Raw genomic sequence first — 21635 nt, 5'->3', positions numbered from 1 at the left:
AAATTTTCACGGTAGGCTTGCAAATGAACTATAATACGATGATAAATTATAGTATGGTTGGATCGCCCCCCCCCCCCCACATTTTTGGGCTGGCTACCGGCCTGCTGCCTAGTAATATGGTTTTAGAAATAACATTAATGTAAACAGTCATTGCTATGTTATTCTCAATAAGATAAGTTATTGATGGATATTGCAATTACCAAAAAGAAGCGTACTTAATTCAAGAGTGGGTTGCATTTGATAAGCTTCTTTTAATTGAAATATTTTACGTCAACTGCGAACTCTACGCAATCCGACAGGCAGTCCTCGATCAATATTTTGCGACTATACCAAAAGAGGGCGACAGTTATGGTACGCGAAGATAAGGAAGATGTCGGCTTTGCAGAAGTCAATGTTAAAATCAAAACTTCCCCCAATCGGAGTTCCATCATCAAGGTTAGTTTATAAGAAGACATGTTCTAAACTACTGGTTGTTCTTTTGTTCCATTAGGCTTAAAATAAACACATTTTGATAGTTGTCTTCACATCAAAGACATGATCGGTTGTGAAGTAAGTTCTTGAAAAGTATCCTCCAAAGGAGGGAAAATACAATTTTTTGCATAGTTTGAAATTTTGCTGGCAAAATAATAATATCAGTAGGCTGTTCAAATACCGTAAGAGCTATTCATTTTTGTGGTTATGATGAAATAATGAAGGTAGAATTCAAAATTTCAAATGCTTAGTGTTAATAGTGGTGAATATTTTGTTTCCAAAAGATTAGAATTAAGAACTTGTACGAGAATACCTATATTAAAATTTAACAAGTTTATTTTTTTTTAAATTAAAGTTTTTAATGTTTCAGTATCTCTTAAGTAACAATGTTCATAATACCAATAAAGCAATACTTAACAGTGTGTAGTTTATGGATTGGCAAGTTTTTTTTCGAGGGTGGGAGGAAGCACAAGGAGCTAAACGTTCGAAGCCTTTGAAGACGGCGCCCTAGGAGGCCGAAAGGAAAAGGAAAAACTTTACAATACACGCTCCAGCTGCGCATCGATAAGTAAGACCGCTTTAAAAGGGTATAGTGGAGTAGGGTAGGGCAGAGTATAGTAAGATAGGGATAAGTAGGGTAGGGGTAGGAACGGGTTAGCTTAAGATTAGGTAAGTTTCGACCCATTTTTATAAAATTAATAGTGTAATTTTTCGTTTCTGATTGAGTATACTACCTGGAGCGGCCACTGTAAAGTTAACACCTTTCTTTTTTTTTTTAAAGCCTAATCTGCAGGCAGCGGCTCTGGATGACATCCACATAAACCTGTTTTCGCCGTTGTATTACTAATTATTTGTTGTTTTTCCAAGGGCTGATGTTTAACAGAAGGGGTCCAGCAATTCTTTCTGAAAAATGTTGGTTTCGGTAATTCCTGTTCACATTAGGTTAGTTTAGGTTTAGTTAGTTTAGTTTAGGTGAGTTTAGATTAGTTTAGGTTAGGGTTAAATTGTGTTAGTGTAGGGGTCGAGCATAATTTTAAAAAAAAATGATAGAATTTCGCTTATTTCTACTAATATTAGGTTAGTTTAGGTTAGCTTAGATTAGATTTGGTTACGTTATGTTAAGTCTGAGAACTTGCAATATCCATTTCTCCTGTAAATTTTGTCTTCTTGGACCCCTTCTGCTAAACATAACCTTTTCCAACATACCTTACGGATTGAGGAGTATAGCCCGCACCCCCCAGTGATTTTTAACGAATCATAGTGATTCTAACGAGTGATATTAGTTCATAATGAATCGGAATCGCATGTTATAAAGATTTGAGATGTAAATCTTGTGGTAAGGAAGCTTTAGTATAAGTAGTAGTAGTAGTAGCGGTAGTAGTAGTAGTGGTGGTAGTAGTTAGTAGCAATAGTAGTAGTAGTACTAGTGGTAGTAGCAGCGGGTTAGAACCCACTAAGTAGTAGTAGTAGGAGGAGGAGGAGGAGGAGAAGCAGTAGTAGTAGTAGTAGCAGCAGCAGTAATAGAAGTAGTAGTAGTGACTCTTCCAGTTCCGGTGACAAAGAACTGGGGGGAGCGGACTATACACAAGCCTACCTTACCTACAATTACTTCTGTTTAATTTCCATCCTTTACTCGTAACTGTTTATCACAAATATTTCTAACTTTCATGATTTCCTTTACACTATTGACAACGAAAACAATAAATCCTTACCTTTTAACTGTGATGGAAAATATAACTTCGAAACTTAACAATGTCAGTCTTTATTGCATGTTTGAAAAGACATTCTGCCAAATATCCACTCATACTGTCTTAGAAATTGTTTAAGACAGAAGTTGCATTTATGGGTACTGATTGACTTTAGGAGGGTTGAATATAGATAGAGCGGATGGACATATGGCAAAAAAAAAAAAAAAAAAAGTTTTTTAAACCAATCAACTTAAAAACTTAAACCAACCTATGCTATGATGGCTAAAAGCACCAGTGCCATCTAACCAAGTCAGGACAGGAACACAGCAGGGAAGACTAGCGTGGGTGCAGAGAGCAGATGCGTCAGTGACATTGGGTACACGCATGAACAAAGATAGTGGAAAAAGACTTCATATGACATAAAAACAGTGCATTGCGTGTGTGTGTGGAAGGAGGGAGGGGGCTATAATCAAAGGATGGCTTTTTAACATCAAGCACATCACGCTTCATTCATAAAGTAAATCTTAACCACATTTGATTTCATTTCCTTCAGCTGTATATTTCCGTTCGTTCCATTAGTGCAGAATAAGGGTTCTAGGTTAGTTACTGAAACTGCGGGTTTGAAACATTAACACACTACGCTCTATTGCTGATATAGCGTTAATTCCTGAATTCATACACTCCACAATATCACAATAGGCTATCTATCTATCTATCTATCTATCTATCTATCTATATCTATATCTATATCTATCTATCTATCTATCTATCTATCTATCTATCTATCTATATATATATATATATATATATATATATATATATATATATATATATATATATATATATATATATATATATATATATATATATATATATATGGGTGATTCCACGAAAAAGGGAAATTTTCTGTCACGGGCATTTCTTCAAACTACTACTAGAAAGAATCACCTCATTTTTATTTTGTTTGGTAGTAACCGTCACAAAGTTGGTATGCCATGTATAACAGTTTGCAAATATAACACGAAACATACGTAAAAAAATAATTATTACCCAATTTCTCAACACCGTGGGCTGTCACAGACTACAGTTGACTGATTTTAATCAATAAATTACAACTGAAGTCGCAAATCAAACATCATTTAATGGTAATTAAATGGAAGAGAACACTTCAATGTTTCGGTTTTGTGGAAAGTAAACCTTTATAACGATTATTTTCGAAAGCTTGACTATGCTTCGTTTTTGTCACCTCTATTTCGTCTCAACTCCATGGCAATAGAAAAAAATATCATTGCTCTCAACAGATAGCATGGTCGTCCACATTGGTAACACCCACAAGAAGACAAGGCAGACATGTTTGACTGAAGAACAGAAAAAGTTGTGTGCATGTGTTAAAAGCCATAGGAAAAATATTTTTGTGTGTGGAAAGCAGGTGCGTATATTAATTGATTCTCAACACCATGGTATTTATTACTGAATGTATTTGTATGGTATATACCTTCTTTCCCCTGAGGAACCTACGCCTTAACGTAGAAAATTCGTACACAATTACTCACATGTACTGGTTAAAAAGTGGGCCGGTAAAAATAAATTATATTCGATTTTCTCAACTCCATGGTTCTCAACTCCATGTCCATCTGAAAACTAAAGAATCCACGGTGTTGAGACAAGTTCACGGAGTTGATAATCCTATAGTGTTTGTTACGCTCATGTTCTTCCAAATATTTGTTCTTTCAATATATTGATAGAAATAAAGCTCGTTTATGGTCTAATGACTAGTATGCTCGCCTTTCGTGCGTGGTTCTGGGTTTGTTTCCCGTTGGAAGCTCAAAAATTAATGGTGTTTACTTCGCACAGTCAGGCAATTGAAAAACTCATTTGAGTAGAGATGACTGAAACCTGATCGCGCAAACCATCGCAACGGTCGTAGAAGCCGACACGCTGACCACGTGTCATTCACACTCAAAGACTGGCTGGTGGGTTCTAGCCCATTTAAGGAGTGTTTCGCGGAAGTTCAGATTTGGGGCTGTCAGGTAGCCGGAGGTAGAACTTCAGTCAAGATGGATGGTATCTGTTTTTATCCTATTGACATCTGAATCTTATGATCAACTAATTGTTTTCTTTTCAGGGATTGTCGAAGAGTCTGAGGGCAATATACGGACAGTCAATGTTATGACGCGGATCGGGAGGAATTTCTCCTGGCCTACTAAACCTGACGTTTAAAAAGCGTTGGCAGTTGTCATTCTGTGTAGACTAGAACAGCCCTTCCCTGTTTCCTCAAGACATTTCCTTCATTGGAGTGGAAAATGAGGGCTACTTAACAAAGAACATCGAATTATCCAAAGAAAACAGAAATGATGAGTGCCTTACACTGTCATTTAGTGTGCATTATACAGAGCGTTTCAAAACAATACCGACAACGTTTGGGAGGTGATTCCTAACACCAAGATAAGATAAAGAGTATAAACCAATCTGGGTGCACAAATGCTTCCTTTCGCAGTTATAGGTTGCCGAAAACATGAAAAAAAAAAAAAAAAAAAAAAAAAAACTTTGAAGGTCCATAGCATAAAACTATGGGACCTACCGTAGTTGGGTCAGACTTCACTTAGGAATTAGTATGTGCGCTATCCAAATATCCATGTTTCAGAATCTTGCGGTACTCCACAACAACTTTTATAGAAGTAGTTGGTGAGTACTTCAGATTATACGCCCGTAACCAAACTCCCTCTGTAAAAATTGCTTCGTGAGTACCTCAGGATTCTGAAACATATTTTTGGATAGTGCACATATTAGTTCCTAAGTGAAGTCGTGACCCGACTACGGCAGGTCTCATAGTTTTGGAGCTATGGACCTTTAAAGTTAATTTTTTTTTTCATGTTTTCGGCAGCCTATAACTCCGAAAGGAAGCATTTGTGCACCCAATTGTCTATACTTTTCGTCTTATCTTGGTGTCAGGAATCAGCTCCCAAACGATGTGTGTATTGTTTTGAAACACCTTGTATATATACCAAATATACGGTACAAATACACTTACCAAATGTTGAAAAAGTATTGCACTTTCGACGTGTTGACTTGATTACACAGAGAAGACAGACGGTTTACATAAGCTCAGAAAACAAATGAAGTAGACAATAGACAGGTTTAGTGACTACTTCGTCTGGTCGTAAGCTTATGTGAAAAGTTTGTCCTCTCCATATGATAGTCAACATATTGAAAGCGCAATAATTTTTCAATATTCGATAAGTGTATGTGTATTTCTTTTTTTCTTATTTACGTCACATATTCATATATATACACTCAATTTTGGAACCTTCATTAGATATATTTTCATATGTTTGCAGTATTTTCTGGAGTATTTTAGTTTGTTAGAATTTTATTCAACATAAGGAGAATAATTCTAACTTACAAAAATTATTGGAAAATTATTTCAATTTTTATGCAAATTATAAGCTTAATCACTTATAAACCAAAAACTTATCACCCAGATGTATCACGTTTCTCAACTCCTCAGCAATTTTCAACTCCGTGTTAACTAATCTCAACTCCGTGACCTATGGTCTCAACTCCGTGGGTGCTGAAAAGTTTATTATTTTTTATTTACTACACCAATAACGATTCAGCTCTGCTGAACACCTAATTAACATGTACTTAGTAGTAGTAAGTGCATGTGATATTTTTATTGAAATAGGCGACCATCAACGGAACAAAAATTTTCCAAGTGAAAATTTCCCTTTTTCGTGGAATCACCCATATATATATATATATATATATATATATATATATATATATATATATATATATATATATATATTTTGTTTGTTTTTTCTTAATATATCGCCGCTTGAGATTCAACACCGCATAAGTGACATTTGACCAGTTTTACAGAAGAAACAAAAACCTGTTTGAAAACTAGCTTTAGCCTTATTATACGCGGTATTACTTTTAAGGGAATAACAGAGCCATTTGTCGTGATAATAGGTGTAGGCCCTACTTAACCAGATTGTGCGCCATCTGATTCTAATGGTATGAGAAACTCTGATTCGCGAAAAATTGGAGAGCGCTGTGTTGAATCTCAGGCGACGCAATGGCGTTTGTTACCTTTTAATGCCATGCTAGCATTTCTCCTGATTCTTTATTTCTCCTTTTTTTTTAAAAAAAAAAAAAAAAAAAAAATTAAGCTGCCGACTCTGCGACAATTAACACAAAAAAGCAATTGGTTTAAAGCACACAAATAAATAAAAGCAAAAATTCCAGAAATTGTATGAACTTGATGGTAACATGAGGAGCACGGTCGCTCGGTAGTAAAGCGCTTATCTCTTGCGTGGCGTCCCTGGTTCGATCCCCTGTCAAGTTAGTGTGGTGGACAACATTGTGTCCGTGGGTTTTCTCGGGGTACTTCCAGATTTTGATTTCATCAATTTTTCAATCATTTTTCACTTGCCTTAATCGTCGTCTCCCTTAAGCTAAAGGCGATGAACGTGGGACGTTAAACTGAAAGATTTCATCTTCATGGTAGCATTTTCTCATATCTCAAATTATCTAAATCTTTTCTCGTGCATTACAAACCTAGAAAACATAAATGTAAATGATTTATTGAAATGAAATGTAGTTTGTGCTTATTTGTTAAGTTCAGAGCCATAGTGAACTCAAATGGTTCGTATCTTTATTCACTTCTTTTATTGATATGCAAGTTAAATAAGGTATGGTGCTTTATTTGTTTTCTGACTTAGAAGACCAACTTGGACTAAATGAGATATTCTATAGTTTGTAACCTTTTTGAAAATGTCAATTTATTTTAATAGCGTATATAAATCTGTGCAGTTATGTATATCTTTTTTTCGTTCTGAAGTGACTCGTAAAATGCAAATATGCAAAATCAGTACAACACGTTTTTATCAGGTATTCTTTGTGGATAAGTCGGTAGACTTGTCACCCTTTATAATAAAGGGGTCGTGGGTTCGAGTCCAGATAGAGGATAATTTTTCTTGGGTGCAAACGGAGTAATGGTTCGGATTTCCACTTTAAGGTTAGGGATGCCAGATTTTTCAGAGAAATAAAAAGAAATATGTTTAGATTTTGAGGAAAGGAAACAGAAGATATGAAATATTGGGAATTACAAACATAGGGATATGGTTCTAAGAATAATTTTAAGTGGAAACTGTTTCATTAAAAACCAAAACAAAACACACAAAAAGTATATTACACTTTCCAGTGTGAGATCATGTAGCTCGGATTCCACGTGAAGCCGCACGTCCCGCCTCATATAACCCTGATAATACACTTAAATGCAACCAACAAAGCGTATCACACAAGTCTTTATTCCCTTTTAATTGCGTTTTAATGAAAAGTCCATCCCTCATCCTTTTGTTATACGGTCAAGAATTCTCGTAGGACATATCGAAATTGAGAAGCATTTGGAGTTCGGCTTTTATAGTCATAAACTTAGCACTCGAAAAACTAAACTTACTTAAGTCTTTTGTTTCTCTGCGTGTACATGTCAGTAGAATTGACACACATTGAAACCTCCGCGCCACGGTACCATCGCCCGCGACTAAAGAGCCGAAACAAAATGTCGCAGTGCATTGATGAAGTGTGAGTATCGTGCCGTAATTCGTTTTCTGTATTTGAAGGGAAAAAACGCTGCAACAATCTATGCTGGGTTGGTGGAAGTCTATATCAACGCATCATCATATGAGGCAGTGGTTAGGTGGCATAGACGCTTCTAGTGTGGTCAGAAGTGCGAATGGCGAAGAACGAAATAGCAGACCATTTCTCTGTGAAGAACCGGGAGTCGCAAGAGAAGTGCAGTCCTGGTGTTCGCAAACCGACGTACCACAATTGAGGCGATAGTGGAAAAATTAAAATCAATCATGGATCAGTTTTCAACATTTTGCACGTGAAAAAGGTGGCCACTTCCCGAGTTCCGCAACTGCTAACATCCAATTTAAAAAGTCCGCGGAACCGAGGCACCAACGGTGAATCCAGGTGTGACTTCCTTAAACCCTAATCAGCTTGTACGAGTACTAGATGTACCACTATGACCCTCCGACAAAGGAGCAAAGCAAGCAATGGAAATGTGGATTCACTGAGACCCAACCATCGTCGGGCAAGGTAATGCTTAGTGTTTTCTGGGACTGCAATAGAGTGGTTCTAACATTATGTTCGTTAGGGGCAAACCATCACAGGAGCATAGTGCAGAAATCTGACGAAGTAATGGGGACTATCAAGACGAAGCGTCGAGGTAAGCTTTTTTTTTTTTTTAAGGCAAACCCCTTCCCGCCAACTCAATCTGCACAGGACATAATCACACTTGCTCCTTCTTTGGGCTATAAAATTTTCTTCATCTCCCATATTCTGCAGACGTGGCATCAGCGATTTTTCCGCTGATGAAGAAACCATTGCGGGGCAGGCATTTCCGTAATGACAACGTTGGGATTGACGACGTGGAACGTTTCCTGAACAGTCAAAGTGAAGACTTGTAAAACCAGAGTCTTCGCAGGTTTCGCATCATTGGGAAAAATGGGCAAATTTTTACTTTGAGCCAAACAGTGACTTCAACCGATTCATCTGATCCGGTTCCCGGAGCAGTTTAGGAATCATTCCTAAACTGCTCCCGGAACCGGATCAGATGAATCGATTACAACTACTTACACAGTGAAAGTAATGTACGATGTTAAGAATTATACTATAAGTACAAGGGCCACAATGTTACTAAACATCAATTCAGGTGAAGCGGTGACTATCAATTTTGAGATCTAAATGGGGGGCGGTAGCTCAAGTACCATAAAAACATCCAAAATAATAATAAATAATCACACCACTACTATAAAGCTAAGATAAGAAGGGAAAAATTAAAAAAAAAAAAAAACACTCGTCTCTAATCATGAATCAGTGCATGACCAAAAAAAAAATTACATCTCAACAAGACAATAGGACAAGCAGCAGCAAACCAAATACTTTGCCTAATACTCAAATGCAAAACAAATCAAGAATTAAAATAATATGAATTAAAAAAAGAAAACACTCACCATTTCGCCATAGGAGAACACTCATGAATAATTAACTCATAATTGCTTTTACCATACGTCGGAAATATCTTCAGCCTTAAACACAACCATGATAGGTTTTCTGTAACTCAATTAAACCACACTGCTGCAAAGCGATATGAGTTAATATCCGAATCTAATACAAACTTATTTAAAAACAAGTTCAAATTCTTTCTATTAAATTCATGAAACGGTTTCTCAATCGGATTTCCTAACTCGATCGTCGCCATGAAACGAAAATTCAATTACGTGCTCCCCGCATGCCATCAGCAATAGCACACACATACAAGCACACAGAACATGTGACATCACACTAGCAAACTACCATATGACTGTAGAGAGACACCTAGTGGGAAAAATATGAACTAAGACGTCACACCAAAGGCAAGAACAGTTCCAATAAGTGACTCACGCAGAAACAATTCCAGGAAGTGACTGATTCTATAAGAACCGATTAAAGTCACAGTGTGAGTCAAAGTAAAGACTTACCGAAAAATGTATCACACTGAAGAGTAAATATGTAGAGAATGACTAAGACCACCACCAAGTTTCGAGGTTGTAGTTTGACTTCCCCTCGTATACCACGTTAGATCGAAACTTCGATATGATCGAGACAGTGTTGACTGATGAAGGCTAAGATACTAAAACCAAATTATTCTTGAACTTAAGGATGGCGTACCGTTTAGATAGGAGGTAAAGACGCGACTGTTGTAATTTCTTTCCGAATACTAAGTTATATCGTTGAGTTGCATTGTTAATAAACGTGTGAGAGAAAGTCGCACTCACAGAATCAAATAAAAACATTTTTAAAATGTGCTGGACTCTGATTACTTTTATTTCTTAAATAAACGTTAAAAATAGTTTTATGGGAAAATAAAAACATATACATAAAACTTGTGGGAAAAACATAAGATTGGCTGACGTAAGCTATAGGTCATGTCTATAATCCCGTTGTTGCACAAGGGCGTTTTATCTACGTATATGTAATCTAAATAAATAAAGCAAATCTAGTTAAACGAAAGATACATCTTGATATTGCCCTCCCATTTGCGCCTAGGTCTTCCCAATGGTCGTTTTCCGATTGAATTTCCAGTTAAGACTTTATTGCACTCTGGCTACATGACCTGCGCACCTAAGCCTCCTAGACTTGATGACCTTAACAATGTTTGGTAAATAGTTCCTCTTTATGATGTTTTCGCCATTTCCCATCATTGTTCCTCCTGGGTCGAAATATTTTACTCCCAAATACTTTCAGTTTACATTCTTCCCTCAGAGTTCCAATCAGTATGGGATACTAAACAATCGCTATATCCGCTTAATTGATATCTCGAATATGTATAACTATTTTAGGTAATAGTTTATTACACGATGTTGTTAATTCGATTTTTAACTATAATCTTTGTGATTGCTGTTATTTAAAAAAAGATTGTTTTTTTTTTCCTTGTATAGCCTACTGGATCCACTAAATCTTTGTAATTGTTTTCCAGAGGGGAATTAACAATGAATCCTTGTAATATGGCTGAAAAAAATGTCCTGAATGAAAGGTAAAAGTGCCCGTTCTTATCGGCATTATATTATTATTTCTCATCCATTGCTTTTCGTAAGTTATTAGAAACAATACGTAGTTTTGATAGTTATTTAGAACCCATCTGTCCTATTTATTTTCCCAGTTTTGAACAATACATGATATAAGGAGTTACATTCATTTCTCGTTTTAATGGTTTACGAGGGGGGGGGGGAATAGCAGCCCGATGTTCCGTAATTTCTGACACGTAAGTCTGCAGCAGGGTTTGAAAAAACCCGGGTATTTTTGAAAAAACCCAACCCACCTGGGCCCATGTGGGTTTTTTCGGGTTTTATTGGGTTTTATCGGGTTTAATTGGGTTTTTTCGAAATATTTCAATGTCTTTGAGGTAAAAATGTTAAAATATGATTTACATTTCAAGATTGTCATTGTCATAACTTGCAACATTTTTCTATTCTCTCCTGTTTTGAAAAAATGGCCGCATTTTGAAATTTTTTTATTGGATAGCCGAAAAAAATCTATACATCAAATTTAGAATGTCTCGTGCTTCTACCCTCAAAATTTGAACTTAAAAAGTACGAAAATTGTACCCTATAGCATGGATACACGCTATTTTGAATAATGGCAGCCATTTCGAAATTGTATGCCGCCAAAATATATAGTCTCTCAAGCTTTTAGTCTGAAAATTTCAACTTGAAAGACCGAAAACTGCCCTTTGTAGCGTGGATATCCGCTATTTTTTTTAAGAGTCATTTTGTAATTTTACGTTCGTATGCCGCCAAAATCTATGCAGAAAATTTAGTGTCTCCAGTTTGTATCCTGAAAATTTAAAAGACCGAAAGTTGAACACTGTGTAGTACAGGCAGACAAACGAACAAATGTAGATCACCCCAGGAGCCTGAGTGATGTTCGGCAAATATGAATACCAAATAGCTATATTATTTTGAAACAAAGACATAATTCATCAAAATGTCTTATATGGAATAAATATTTTTCAACGTAAAATAAATGGTTTTATTGTTGAAGTTCACTTTCGATGCTTTGTGCGTTCAATTACGGGAATTTCCCGAGCACTTGTTGCAAGACGGTTCTTTTCTAGTGTTTGCCAACTATGGAAAGTAGAAAAACCGCACCCCCGCAAAATTCCCTATGATATACGTCTAAGTGTAACGTATCTCTGTTCGGACCCCCTCCCCCATGGGAAGGAAAATACTATCGTGAACAAAAGTGCATTAGCACCTGTATTCTGCATATCCTTAGTACATTCAATAATAAGCTTAATGCTATAAATTAGGAATGGCCAAAATTTTCCGGATTCCGGAAATTTCACTTTCCGGATTTCGGGAAATTCTAGAATTCAAAAATTTTTCCAAATTCCAGAATTGGCCATCCTTACTATAAATGAGAAACTGAAATCGGCATTGATCATTTTTTTTTTTTTTTTTTTTTTTTTTGTATTTATCACCACTTTTTTAAAATTATCGAAACAAATGAATAAATTAATCTTTACGTGACAATTTTGGATTTGGAAAATGAAATTTATTCTTTATATTTACACATCAACTACAGGAAATTGCTTTAAGAAGTCCTTTTTTTTTTACTCTCAATAAATGTATAAAGTTCCTTACGAATAAATTTCAAATTTTCCGTGATACAGTCCCTGTCATCTCTTCAAAATTATGTAAGCAGATGAACAAAATATATTAATCGTTGATAGATGGTGAAAGGTGAGTTTTGGATTTACAGAATGAAAGTTACCTTTTAAATCTATACTTTGAACTAGATACAAGTTTGAAAAAACCGGTCATAAATGGGCTGATAAGAAGTTTGCACCGGTCACCGTCTTTAATCAAAGTAACAGCAATATTTCCGACCAGGTGAAAAACCAACCCTATTCTTTTCCGAAAATTAATTTAAAACAATTAACAAAAATAGGCCTATAATTCATAATTTATAAAGTAAATGTTTCAAAATGTAATAAACGAAATTAAATATCTTCCAGCGTAAAATAAATAGCTTTATTGTTGAAGTATTCACTTCCGATGCTTTTCGCATTCCATTGCGGGAATTTCCCGAACACTTCTTTCACGACAGGTTTTCCCTGAAAATGCCGCTTGCTTTACTGTACATCGAAACTTCAATTAATACTGAAGTTTGAATTCAGCACTTGAAATAGTAACAGTTACGTAGTCTTGGGAGCTCCGAGCATTAAGCTTCTTAATTTTGACAAGACATTTATGCTATTGCTGGTGCTGATTCTACAGAATGCTTATTTGAAGGGTAGCAACAAATGACTGTTGTTGGAAAACCAAATTGTTGTTGTTGGAAAACTAATTTTACTGAATACTTTTGTTACCACCAAAGGTAAGAAATAATACTAATAGTTTGACTAATGTATTTACATATTTACTGTTAGTACCGGCACCTATGACTTTAAACCCGTCAACGTATGAGGGATAACGTCTCGGCGGCGCCGAGTCAGCAAGCACACTATTCACGGAAAGTATTTTTCTAAAATATAAATTGCTTATTTTACTTTAAATAGGCTATAAGCATAATCCACACACTAATTTGTTCTATAATTATCTCAAGCTACGGGAAGTTTTTTTTTTTTTTTTTCATCCATTCAGTTTATTCAGAACTTTATAAAGGTCTTATGTTGAATGTTGTTGTCTACCTTAAAATTAGAGCATCTAATTCGCCCAAAGAAAGTTCAAAATCTGATAAAAATAACTTTCAATGTGATCACCTTAGTTGTACCAATAATAAACTAACAAAAAGGTCAAAAACCCAGGTGGGTTTTAAGGCGGGTTTTTTTCAGGTGGGTCCGGGTTTTTTCGGGCTGGGCCCACTTGGGCAAACCCTGGTCTGCAGTGGCAATAACATTATGATGTTTACATGTATGCTGTGCTGAGCACTGCGTTCGAAGTAGATCTGCACGCAATAGAAGTTGCTGGGAACCCTCAATAGCAGATGTGCGATGATTAAGGAATACAAAGCGGCACAGGAGACAAGGGTTCAGTTCCCGGTAGTAGCTCATATGTGGTTCGGATTCCTCGGTAAGTTGCAGGTCCATGTGTCGTATAGTCTCGGCACTAAACGGGATGGTAGACTTAAAATCAGCCAACCAACAAGACAATGTAATGGCTCAAAGGTGGAGTACTCGCCCGCCATGGGTTTTCTCGGGTTTTTCACTTTTTCTCTCATTCCCGTTCCGCAATTTTTATTGAATTTTATGTCTCACAATTATGCTTCGAGGCTAAGCTAGACGGTGGTGGTGATGATAAGGAGATGAATAAAGCGGGAGGAAACGGGTGAAATCCGAGAAAATCCATATTCATGGTGATTTTCCTCCACAATTCTCGTTTATCGTGAGGTGGAATCGAAGTAGGGCTCTACACACCAAAGGTGAGCGCTCCACCATTGTTTTGTAATTATCTACTTTCATTAATCATCCGTCTGTGGGACATACGAGAAAGACCACCAAGTCTTAACGATGTAGAAAGAGGGATTTAGCATCCCCAGCGGGAGAACAAGTTCAAGCGATTCTTTACGTCAGGATACCGTTTTGCTCATTTAACACCTCCCGACGGGCAATTACCTTTCGGAGAAGTTGTTATCCAGCCTCTTAGAACTAACAGTTTCAACAACATTTAATTCCTGCAAAAGCAGCGGCACTGATCTACTGGATTTACAGCGTGTTTTTTGTAAATAATGTAGGTAATTGAACATAATAGAATCCAGCTTGGTTGTAAATAATTTAATAAAACGTCCCAGTTGTTAATATAAATGAAGATTCGTAGAATAGAATAGATACTGTAGTTTCTTTTGAAGGTTTCAGTTCCAAACGTTATCCTCACTTTTCGAAGAAACTGAAATGCATTAATTTAGTATACATTATGACTTCTGTAGGACATAACAATGAAATATCTGACAACATTGCGCGTTAAACCTTCGTAGAGTACCAGGCACTTATTAGCTAATTTTTACATCAACTCAGGCAGATAGATTATATGAAGGCCAACTATAAACGTGACAGTAAATTGCAAAACAGAAAATGACTTTTTATGTACTTGGCAGATAAATAATTCACATATGGGTTATTTAAAAGTTACAATACCCACGAGAAGCTTCCCAAACATGTGTAGGCGCACGACAGTTACACACATCTAATATACACAATTACACATCTAATATAAAGAAGTAATACAAATTACACTTTGTATACTCAGCATACAAGGATAGGAGAAAGCTCTCCTACTGTTGGAATCATATTAGGATTTAGATTTCTGGGCTTTCGGTATCTATGGCCATGTTAGCCTGTCATGTTTGAGGGATGACGTCCCTCAGGCGAGTACATTATCCGGGGAAAGGAAAGGAAGGAACCGGCCTGGGACCTGTATGTTAGGTATCACCCCGGCATTTGCCTGGTGAGAATAAGGAAAACCCAGGAAAAGCTCATTCAGGATGACTGGTCTGAAAAAGCTTTACATTTTTTCGACCAAGTGTCCCCACCGGGAATCAAGTCCGGGACCGCTCGCACCGAAGGCGAGAGCGTTAGCGACTACGCTATGTGGGGCCACTGGACTCACATTCATCGCTAGAGTGGCATAAGAAATAATATTACCATTATTTTAGTAAATCAGCAAATCATATAATGAAACTAATGTCGCAGAAACCCACATTAAATTATACTAATAAACTTCTCAGAGCTATAGAGACCGTGTACGGAAGTACAGTGACTACACTCCTTCATTTGAACGATATAAAACGAGAGAAACAATTCAACTAGATTCAAAGAGTATATCAGGGACGCTAGTGGAGAAGAACGTCCTACTTCCGACCTATCGAAACATCTGCAGAGTTCAACATAGAACGCACCACGGTTTTATATCCATGTTCCAATAATACACAAAGAAAACGTCTGGGAGTCCTTTTTTCAGGGCCAAAGATTCTACACTTAATTTAGGTAAAGGCAACTTAGAATATAAATGGAACAATATAATCAACATCGCAAACTAAAACACATACATGTCGTTACTTTCTAGTTTACATAGATTGACTGTTAAGAACAATAGCATTCTTATTTAAGGAACCCAAATAGGATCTGAACAAGTGTATTGAGAGGATTATTACATCACTTCAAGAGTTTGATCTGGTCACATTGGTTCTATTCGGAGTTGAATTGTCTGTTTAAAATATTTCACAGCGTCATACAATAAGAAGTGAAGAGCTTTACTTTCCTGAGAAGAAATCTTGAAAACATACTGCATTGGAAAATAGGTGTTCAACCGTATAAAACTTTAATATTCACAATAATATATGGGAATTGTTAAATTTGTAAGTGAAAATAATGTTCAGCTTCACAAAGTTAATTTAGTTTCAACCACACTAAAACAACAAATTCAGATATTGTTTAATTTAACATAAGGCATTAATTAGAACAAGAATTTGTTCTTAAGAACGGGGAGGGAGCGAGGGAGTAATCAAAAACCGAAATTTAGTCCACGGAATTATTAGTGCAAATTGTTCATTATAAGCAAACTAAAACTACAATACGAGTAAGAGTGAGCGTCCTTTGACACAGTAATAAAACTGGTGCTGACGACATTCTCAGCGTGTAAAGAAATATACAATTGTAGGAACAAACACGGAGGTACAAGGTAAGTCAGTTTTCTTATGAATATGTGACCTTTAGCTTCTATCAGTAGATAATCGATTACACTTAAGTCGTTTCCTACGTGAAGTGGTGCTGTGTTTTAAAAGAACTTGTCTTGTGATAGGAGTGGAAAACGTATGGGCGCCGGAAGAAAGCGAGACTATAACCCTGTTTGTTGGGACCAATATTTCGAGAGCAGCCAGGACATTCAGTGTGGAGAAGACGTGTTCCGAGTGTACTACAGTGGAACCGAAGGCCCGGTGCTTCTGTTGCTTCATGGAGGAGGGTTCTCCGCTCTTACATGGTCACTGTTTACGGTGAGTAGTTCCTCTTCGTTTTCTTAAGTCTCCATCTCAATGCTCTCTGAATCATCAATTGAATTTCCCATTCTCAAGTGAACTAGACAAAAGACATACGGAGCAGACAGAGGCACTGGTGACAGCATCGAAGATGTAGTCTTGCAATGGTATTGCAATTTCTAAAAATTCACATTATTCATTTCAGTTACGGAAAATTTTTAAATTTGGGTGGGAATTCTCCAATATTCTCCCTAAATTGCCCCGATTATAAGAGATTTTTGTTTCTATGTAGTTATAGTGAAGTAACAGCATAAAGTTTCAAATCTCTGGTACAGTACAAATTGTATGGGAGCTATGCATATTGTAAAGTTCTCCCTGTGTAGGGGTAGGTAGAGCTTGGTAAAGTAAAGTACAGTCCGGAAGCGTCCCCCTACTGGTTTTTATTATTTAAAAAATTCTCTATAAACAGTATTTTACAGAAATACTACGATGATGTGACTTTCCTAATATAAGATAGAGAATGGTAACCCAAGGCCCGAGCATCCTAGGGCAAGATTTGCACAGAGCTCCGAGCAAGCTATGTGGAATGCGTTAGGAATTCCCAGTGCTCCGAAGCAAGCAAAAGGGGTTAAAAATCGCAGAGCTCCGCTACAAGCTAAACGACTGAGGTTAGGAATCCTGACAGAGCTCCGAAGCAAGGTAATCGGAAGGAAAGAATTCCGAAGCAAACTAGAAGAGTAGAGCGGGTATATCCTAAAGCTTTGGGCTAGCTAAAGTAAAGATTGGCCAACCGAGACTGATAGTTCTCCATAAAATCCTTTAGGTTATATAGGCGCCTTCAGTTGAGGCTATGGCGCTGCTATTTCCTCGTCATGTAACTAGTGGTGGTGCTGCTGTCTCCGTCCTCTGCAATCGTAGTACTCCGTAGTAAAGTGCACGTGGTTATTGTTTATAAATAGTAGCACGTGTAGAATGTTTGTAAACACAAGCACGTGGGACATTACAATATGAATGTTACATTGCTCGGTTGTCTCGGTTATATTGCCATAAACTTGTGAGTTTCCCCTACTGCAGAAAGAGAGAGGGGAAAAAAATAAACGTTGATTTATTGTTTGTGGCAGATCTTTATTAGAACTATACACGAAAGTCTTAAATTTCTGATGGTTCTTGATCTGGTTTCCTTGGTTATTGCACATAATTAAGATCAAAACTTAATTAAGGCGTCTGCCACTTGTTGTTATGACGACACATGAATAAGGATGATTTGTGAAACCGTCACGTCATTTACTATTTTATGGCTCAAATTAATCTTCAACACATTTGCTCTACTTTAGTATATGTCTTCTACTCCTCGAAAATTTCACTAATCCCAACCTCGGACTTGTATAGTCATTAATTCGTTAAGTAAACATCCATACAGGAAAATATTCGAGGTTCGTACTGAGCAACTTACCTCTATACCAAGTTAAATCAAGATTGTGAGTTCTGTAAGTGAAACATCAATTATAAAAAATCTCTGGATCCAACAACTAAAGAAATAGCGGAAGTCTTCTATAGAGAATGTTTTACATACATTTATTTCAAGTTATTTTATAAATGACTGAATAGTGTAGTATTTCAGTTGTCTTTTTATTTATAGACAAATAATACCACATTTTATGGTCAGACAAAAATTCTTTCTTCGTCATCCACTCATCCCTTCCACAAAATAACCAACAATCATCTAAGATGTTGACTTAAAGTATTACTCTTGTCAATATATATCCTTATTCCCTTATAATTGATTTATCACCACCGAAGTACCTTTAACGATTACAATATGTGATTAACCTCCTTCGTAACAAGGTTTAAGCTTTAAATCATCCTGAAGAAAATCAAGCGATAAATTTGCTTGGAATATCGATGAACCTTGGAAAAAGTTTTCAACTTCACAACAATATTTCCAGATTAGTATTGTGAATTCAGCTTAATTTACAAGTTTTGTGATGTTTACTCCATAAGATGGTACACCAAAAATAATGCACAGATAAGTTTATGACAGTTTGCATTATTATGGTATTTAATTACCCATGGTAAAAAGTCTTTGTGTAAAGAAGCTGTTCTCACCTCCATAACCCAATCTGATAAATTGAAACAACATAGAAAATCTTTAAAAATAAATAAATAAAAGTAATTTTTGCATTGTGATTGCACTACATTAGCCTAATTTACTTTTTTTTTCTTTCTTTATGAATAATGAATTGATCGTTTTAGGACATGGTTCCAAGGTCAACTTTAGGAAATCGAGATCCTAAGAATGATTTACATAAATCACATCACCTACAAAAGAAACTAAATTGATGCGTGGTCAAAACCGGTAAATTAAAGACAGTCTAAATATTTAATGATGCCGAAATTTTCGATGAGAACCTACATCAGTGGCTGATTTACTTACGTAAACTTACACTACTGGTTCAACCACGTCTCATGGTTTCCATTATATAATGATAATATATCAGAAGCCAATCTCAAACATTCTGAAAACAAAGTACATAACCCATACACCGATGGATAGTTTGTAGCAAATATAAGTGTTTCAACTATGCTAACGTTTCTGTTACACGCTGATGATACGTAATAATAGGGATGATTTACTGTTGATTTTTATATCACCAAAGATCCCTTGAGCCATTGTCCTCGTGATGCGAAGATCCATTATCGATATTGAAACTCTCTTGAATCCATTTAATTATACCCGAGTATTGCACACTCTTTAATGGAACCGTATTTTCCTTGTCAATACCAAAACTTCTGCCCCTGTCCCTGTAGGATTCGGTGCATTCCTGATTAATTTACTAATAAATCTTATTCTCAAAATTGTTTGTAGGGACTGGTTAAAATTTATGGATGATTATCTTTAGAACTTAATTCATCTTAAAATGCGTTCTCTTACAGTCATGTGTTACTGATCTGGTTGAGTGTCGAGTTTTAGCCATTGATCTACGCGGACATGGAGACACGATCACTGTAGACGATGAAGATTTGGCTGCTGAAACCTTAGCAAAGTAAGTAAAAATGTAAAAGAAAAATATCGGCAATTTGTCCAATCAGAAACAGTATTAAGTATAGGTTGGAGCTATCATTTCTTATACCTTCAGTATTGTTTCTGACTGCACTAGGTACCAAGATATTTAGTTTTTTTTTTCTTTTTCTTTCTTTCTTATAAAGTAACTATATAGATCTGTCAAGAATGTACTTAATATTGCGATAAAGGCACACAAAATATGAAATTAATGTAGGAGTCCAAACATTGCACTGAAAAGGTCATTCCATTGCAAATGAACCAAATTTCTATCAATTTTGAAACTGATCATCTCCAATTTTATTCATACTTCGTTGATATGAAGTGCCACCTAACGTAAGGAGAACGGCAAAGTTTCAGGTATTTATACGTCATAGTTTACAACTTAGAGGGCCTTCTGAAATATGGGCAAAAAGCGCTTACTTCCGCACACATGCGATCACAAAATTCCTTATAAACCAAGCTAGAAATAATGTTGAAAGGTGTGTTAAGCACTAAATTATAGCTTTTGGTAAGAGTTTTAATGTAATGTGTCAATGCCTATTATACTTCCCATATTTTTTAATTTCAAGGCCAAAGTTTTTTTTTTTTTTTTTTTTTTTTTTTTTTTTTTAATAAAAAAAATTACATTCAATATGACATATCAAATTAAAGTTCACTTCAAAAGTCACAATTTCCACCTTTCAACTCAATCCCAGCGTGATTTATGAGTGGTTTTATGATTAAATGTGTGCAGATAATTTCGTTTATTTTTTTTTCCGTGTCATCGTGACAATCAAGTATAAATAAAATTAAAATCAAATATACTCAGATTTTTCGTTGGCTTATTTGACACGGCATGACCTGAGGATTCTTTACCGTGTTAACTGTTTCTACAAACATACCAACGAGTTATACATTTGAAAATAGGAAGTTACTTTTAGGCAATATATACAGGGTGGTCCGGAAGTGGGCGTACCCCTTCCTTAGTTTCAACGGTATAGAGTTAGATATGGTAGAATGTCTCTACACAGTTACCTTGAAGTCTTAAGAGTCATAAATATTGGTATGGTCACGATCCATGTCGTAACACAGCTGAATTCTGCGCCAAGTTCTCGTAGATGTTTTGCGAAGATACTCCGGACTCACGAGGGTGAAGGCGTGTTCCACAGCTGCTCGTAATTCCTCCGTTGTGTGATATTGAGTGTTTCTTACTTGTTGCTTTATGAAACCCCAGAGAGCATTGTCTGGTGTCGTCAGATCGGGACTTCTTGAAGGCCAGGCAAAGAGAGCTGGTGAAGATGAACAACCTGTTCCAACTTCACTGCAAATAACTGTTACCAACCAGAAATCAATTGATCATGGATAGCAATGCTCCCAGACAATGCCAAGCAATGTTACGAAACAAATATGGGTAAAATCTAAAACCGCTAGAAAACAGTAATTAGGGGCACGCTCACTTCCGGACCATGCTGTATGTATATGCATGCTAAGTCCATTTATTTTAGTGATAAGTTTTACTGATGAAATACTAATGCTGTTTTCATTCCTGATTGTTTCTAGGGATGTAGGGAAAGTAGTTGATAAACTGTACGGTGAGAACCCACCTCCCATCATTATAATAGGTCACAGCATGGGAGGGGCCATTGCTGTTCACGTGGCGAGTGCTGGACACATTCCGTCACTGATTGGGCTGGCTGTGATCGACGTAGTTGAAGGAACTGCAATGGACGCTTTAGCTGGGATGCAGAGTGTGCTCAGGAGTAGGCCGACTCATTTTAAGTCAATACAGCATGCAATAGAGTGGTGGTAAGTGGACGTTTTATTAAGAAAAATTCTGTAATGTACAATCACGTAATCTTGTTGAAGAATCCTCGATCACAAAATTCAAAGAAACGTAATTACCAAAT

At 36.4% G+C, this 21635-nt stretch overlaps 1 protein-coding gene across 4 annotated transcripts in view; it reads left to right on the top strand.

Moving 5' to 3' along the window:
• Positions 1-292: 292 nt before the first annotated feature.
• Positions 293-21635, top strand: part of LOC145681300 (protein phosphatase methylesterase 1) — a 51612-nt gene continuing 30269 nt past the window's right edge. Inside the window, exons 1-5 of one of the 4 annotated variants that reach the window (XM_081752948.1) lie at positions 356-435; positions 10690-10746; positions 16511-16703; positions 19620-19729; positions 21289-21534. In XM_081752948.1, coding sequence (XP_081609074.1) covers positions 371-435; positions 10690-10746; positions 16511-16703; positions 19620-19729; positions 21289-21534 — 671 coding nt within the window. In that variant the 5' untranslated portion in view covers positions 356-370. Of the gene's footprint in view, positions 550-10651; positions 10747-16510; positions 16704-19619; positions 19730-21288; positions 21535-21635 lie in introns of all 4 variants that reach the window. The other 3 variants (XM_081752951.1, XM_081752950.1, XM_081752952.1) reach the window with 3 other exon arrangements.

Source organism: Thermobia domestica, chromosome 3 (genome assembly GCF_964235325.1).
Source record: "Thermobia domestica chromosome 3, izTheDome1.hap1.1, whole genome shotgun sequence".
Lineage (NCBI taxonomy): Eukaryota > Metazoa > Arthropoda > Insecta > Zygentoma > Lepismatidae > Thermobia > Thermobia domestica.
The sequence above is the reverse complement of the archived record's forward strand: the minus strand, read 5'-3'. Positions and strand labels throughout refer to the sequence as shown.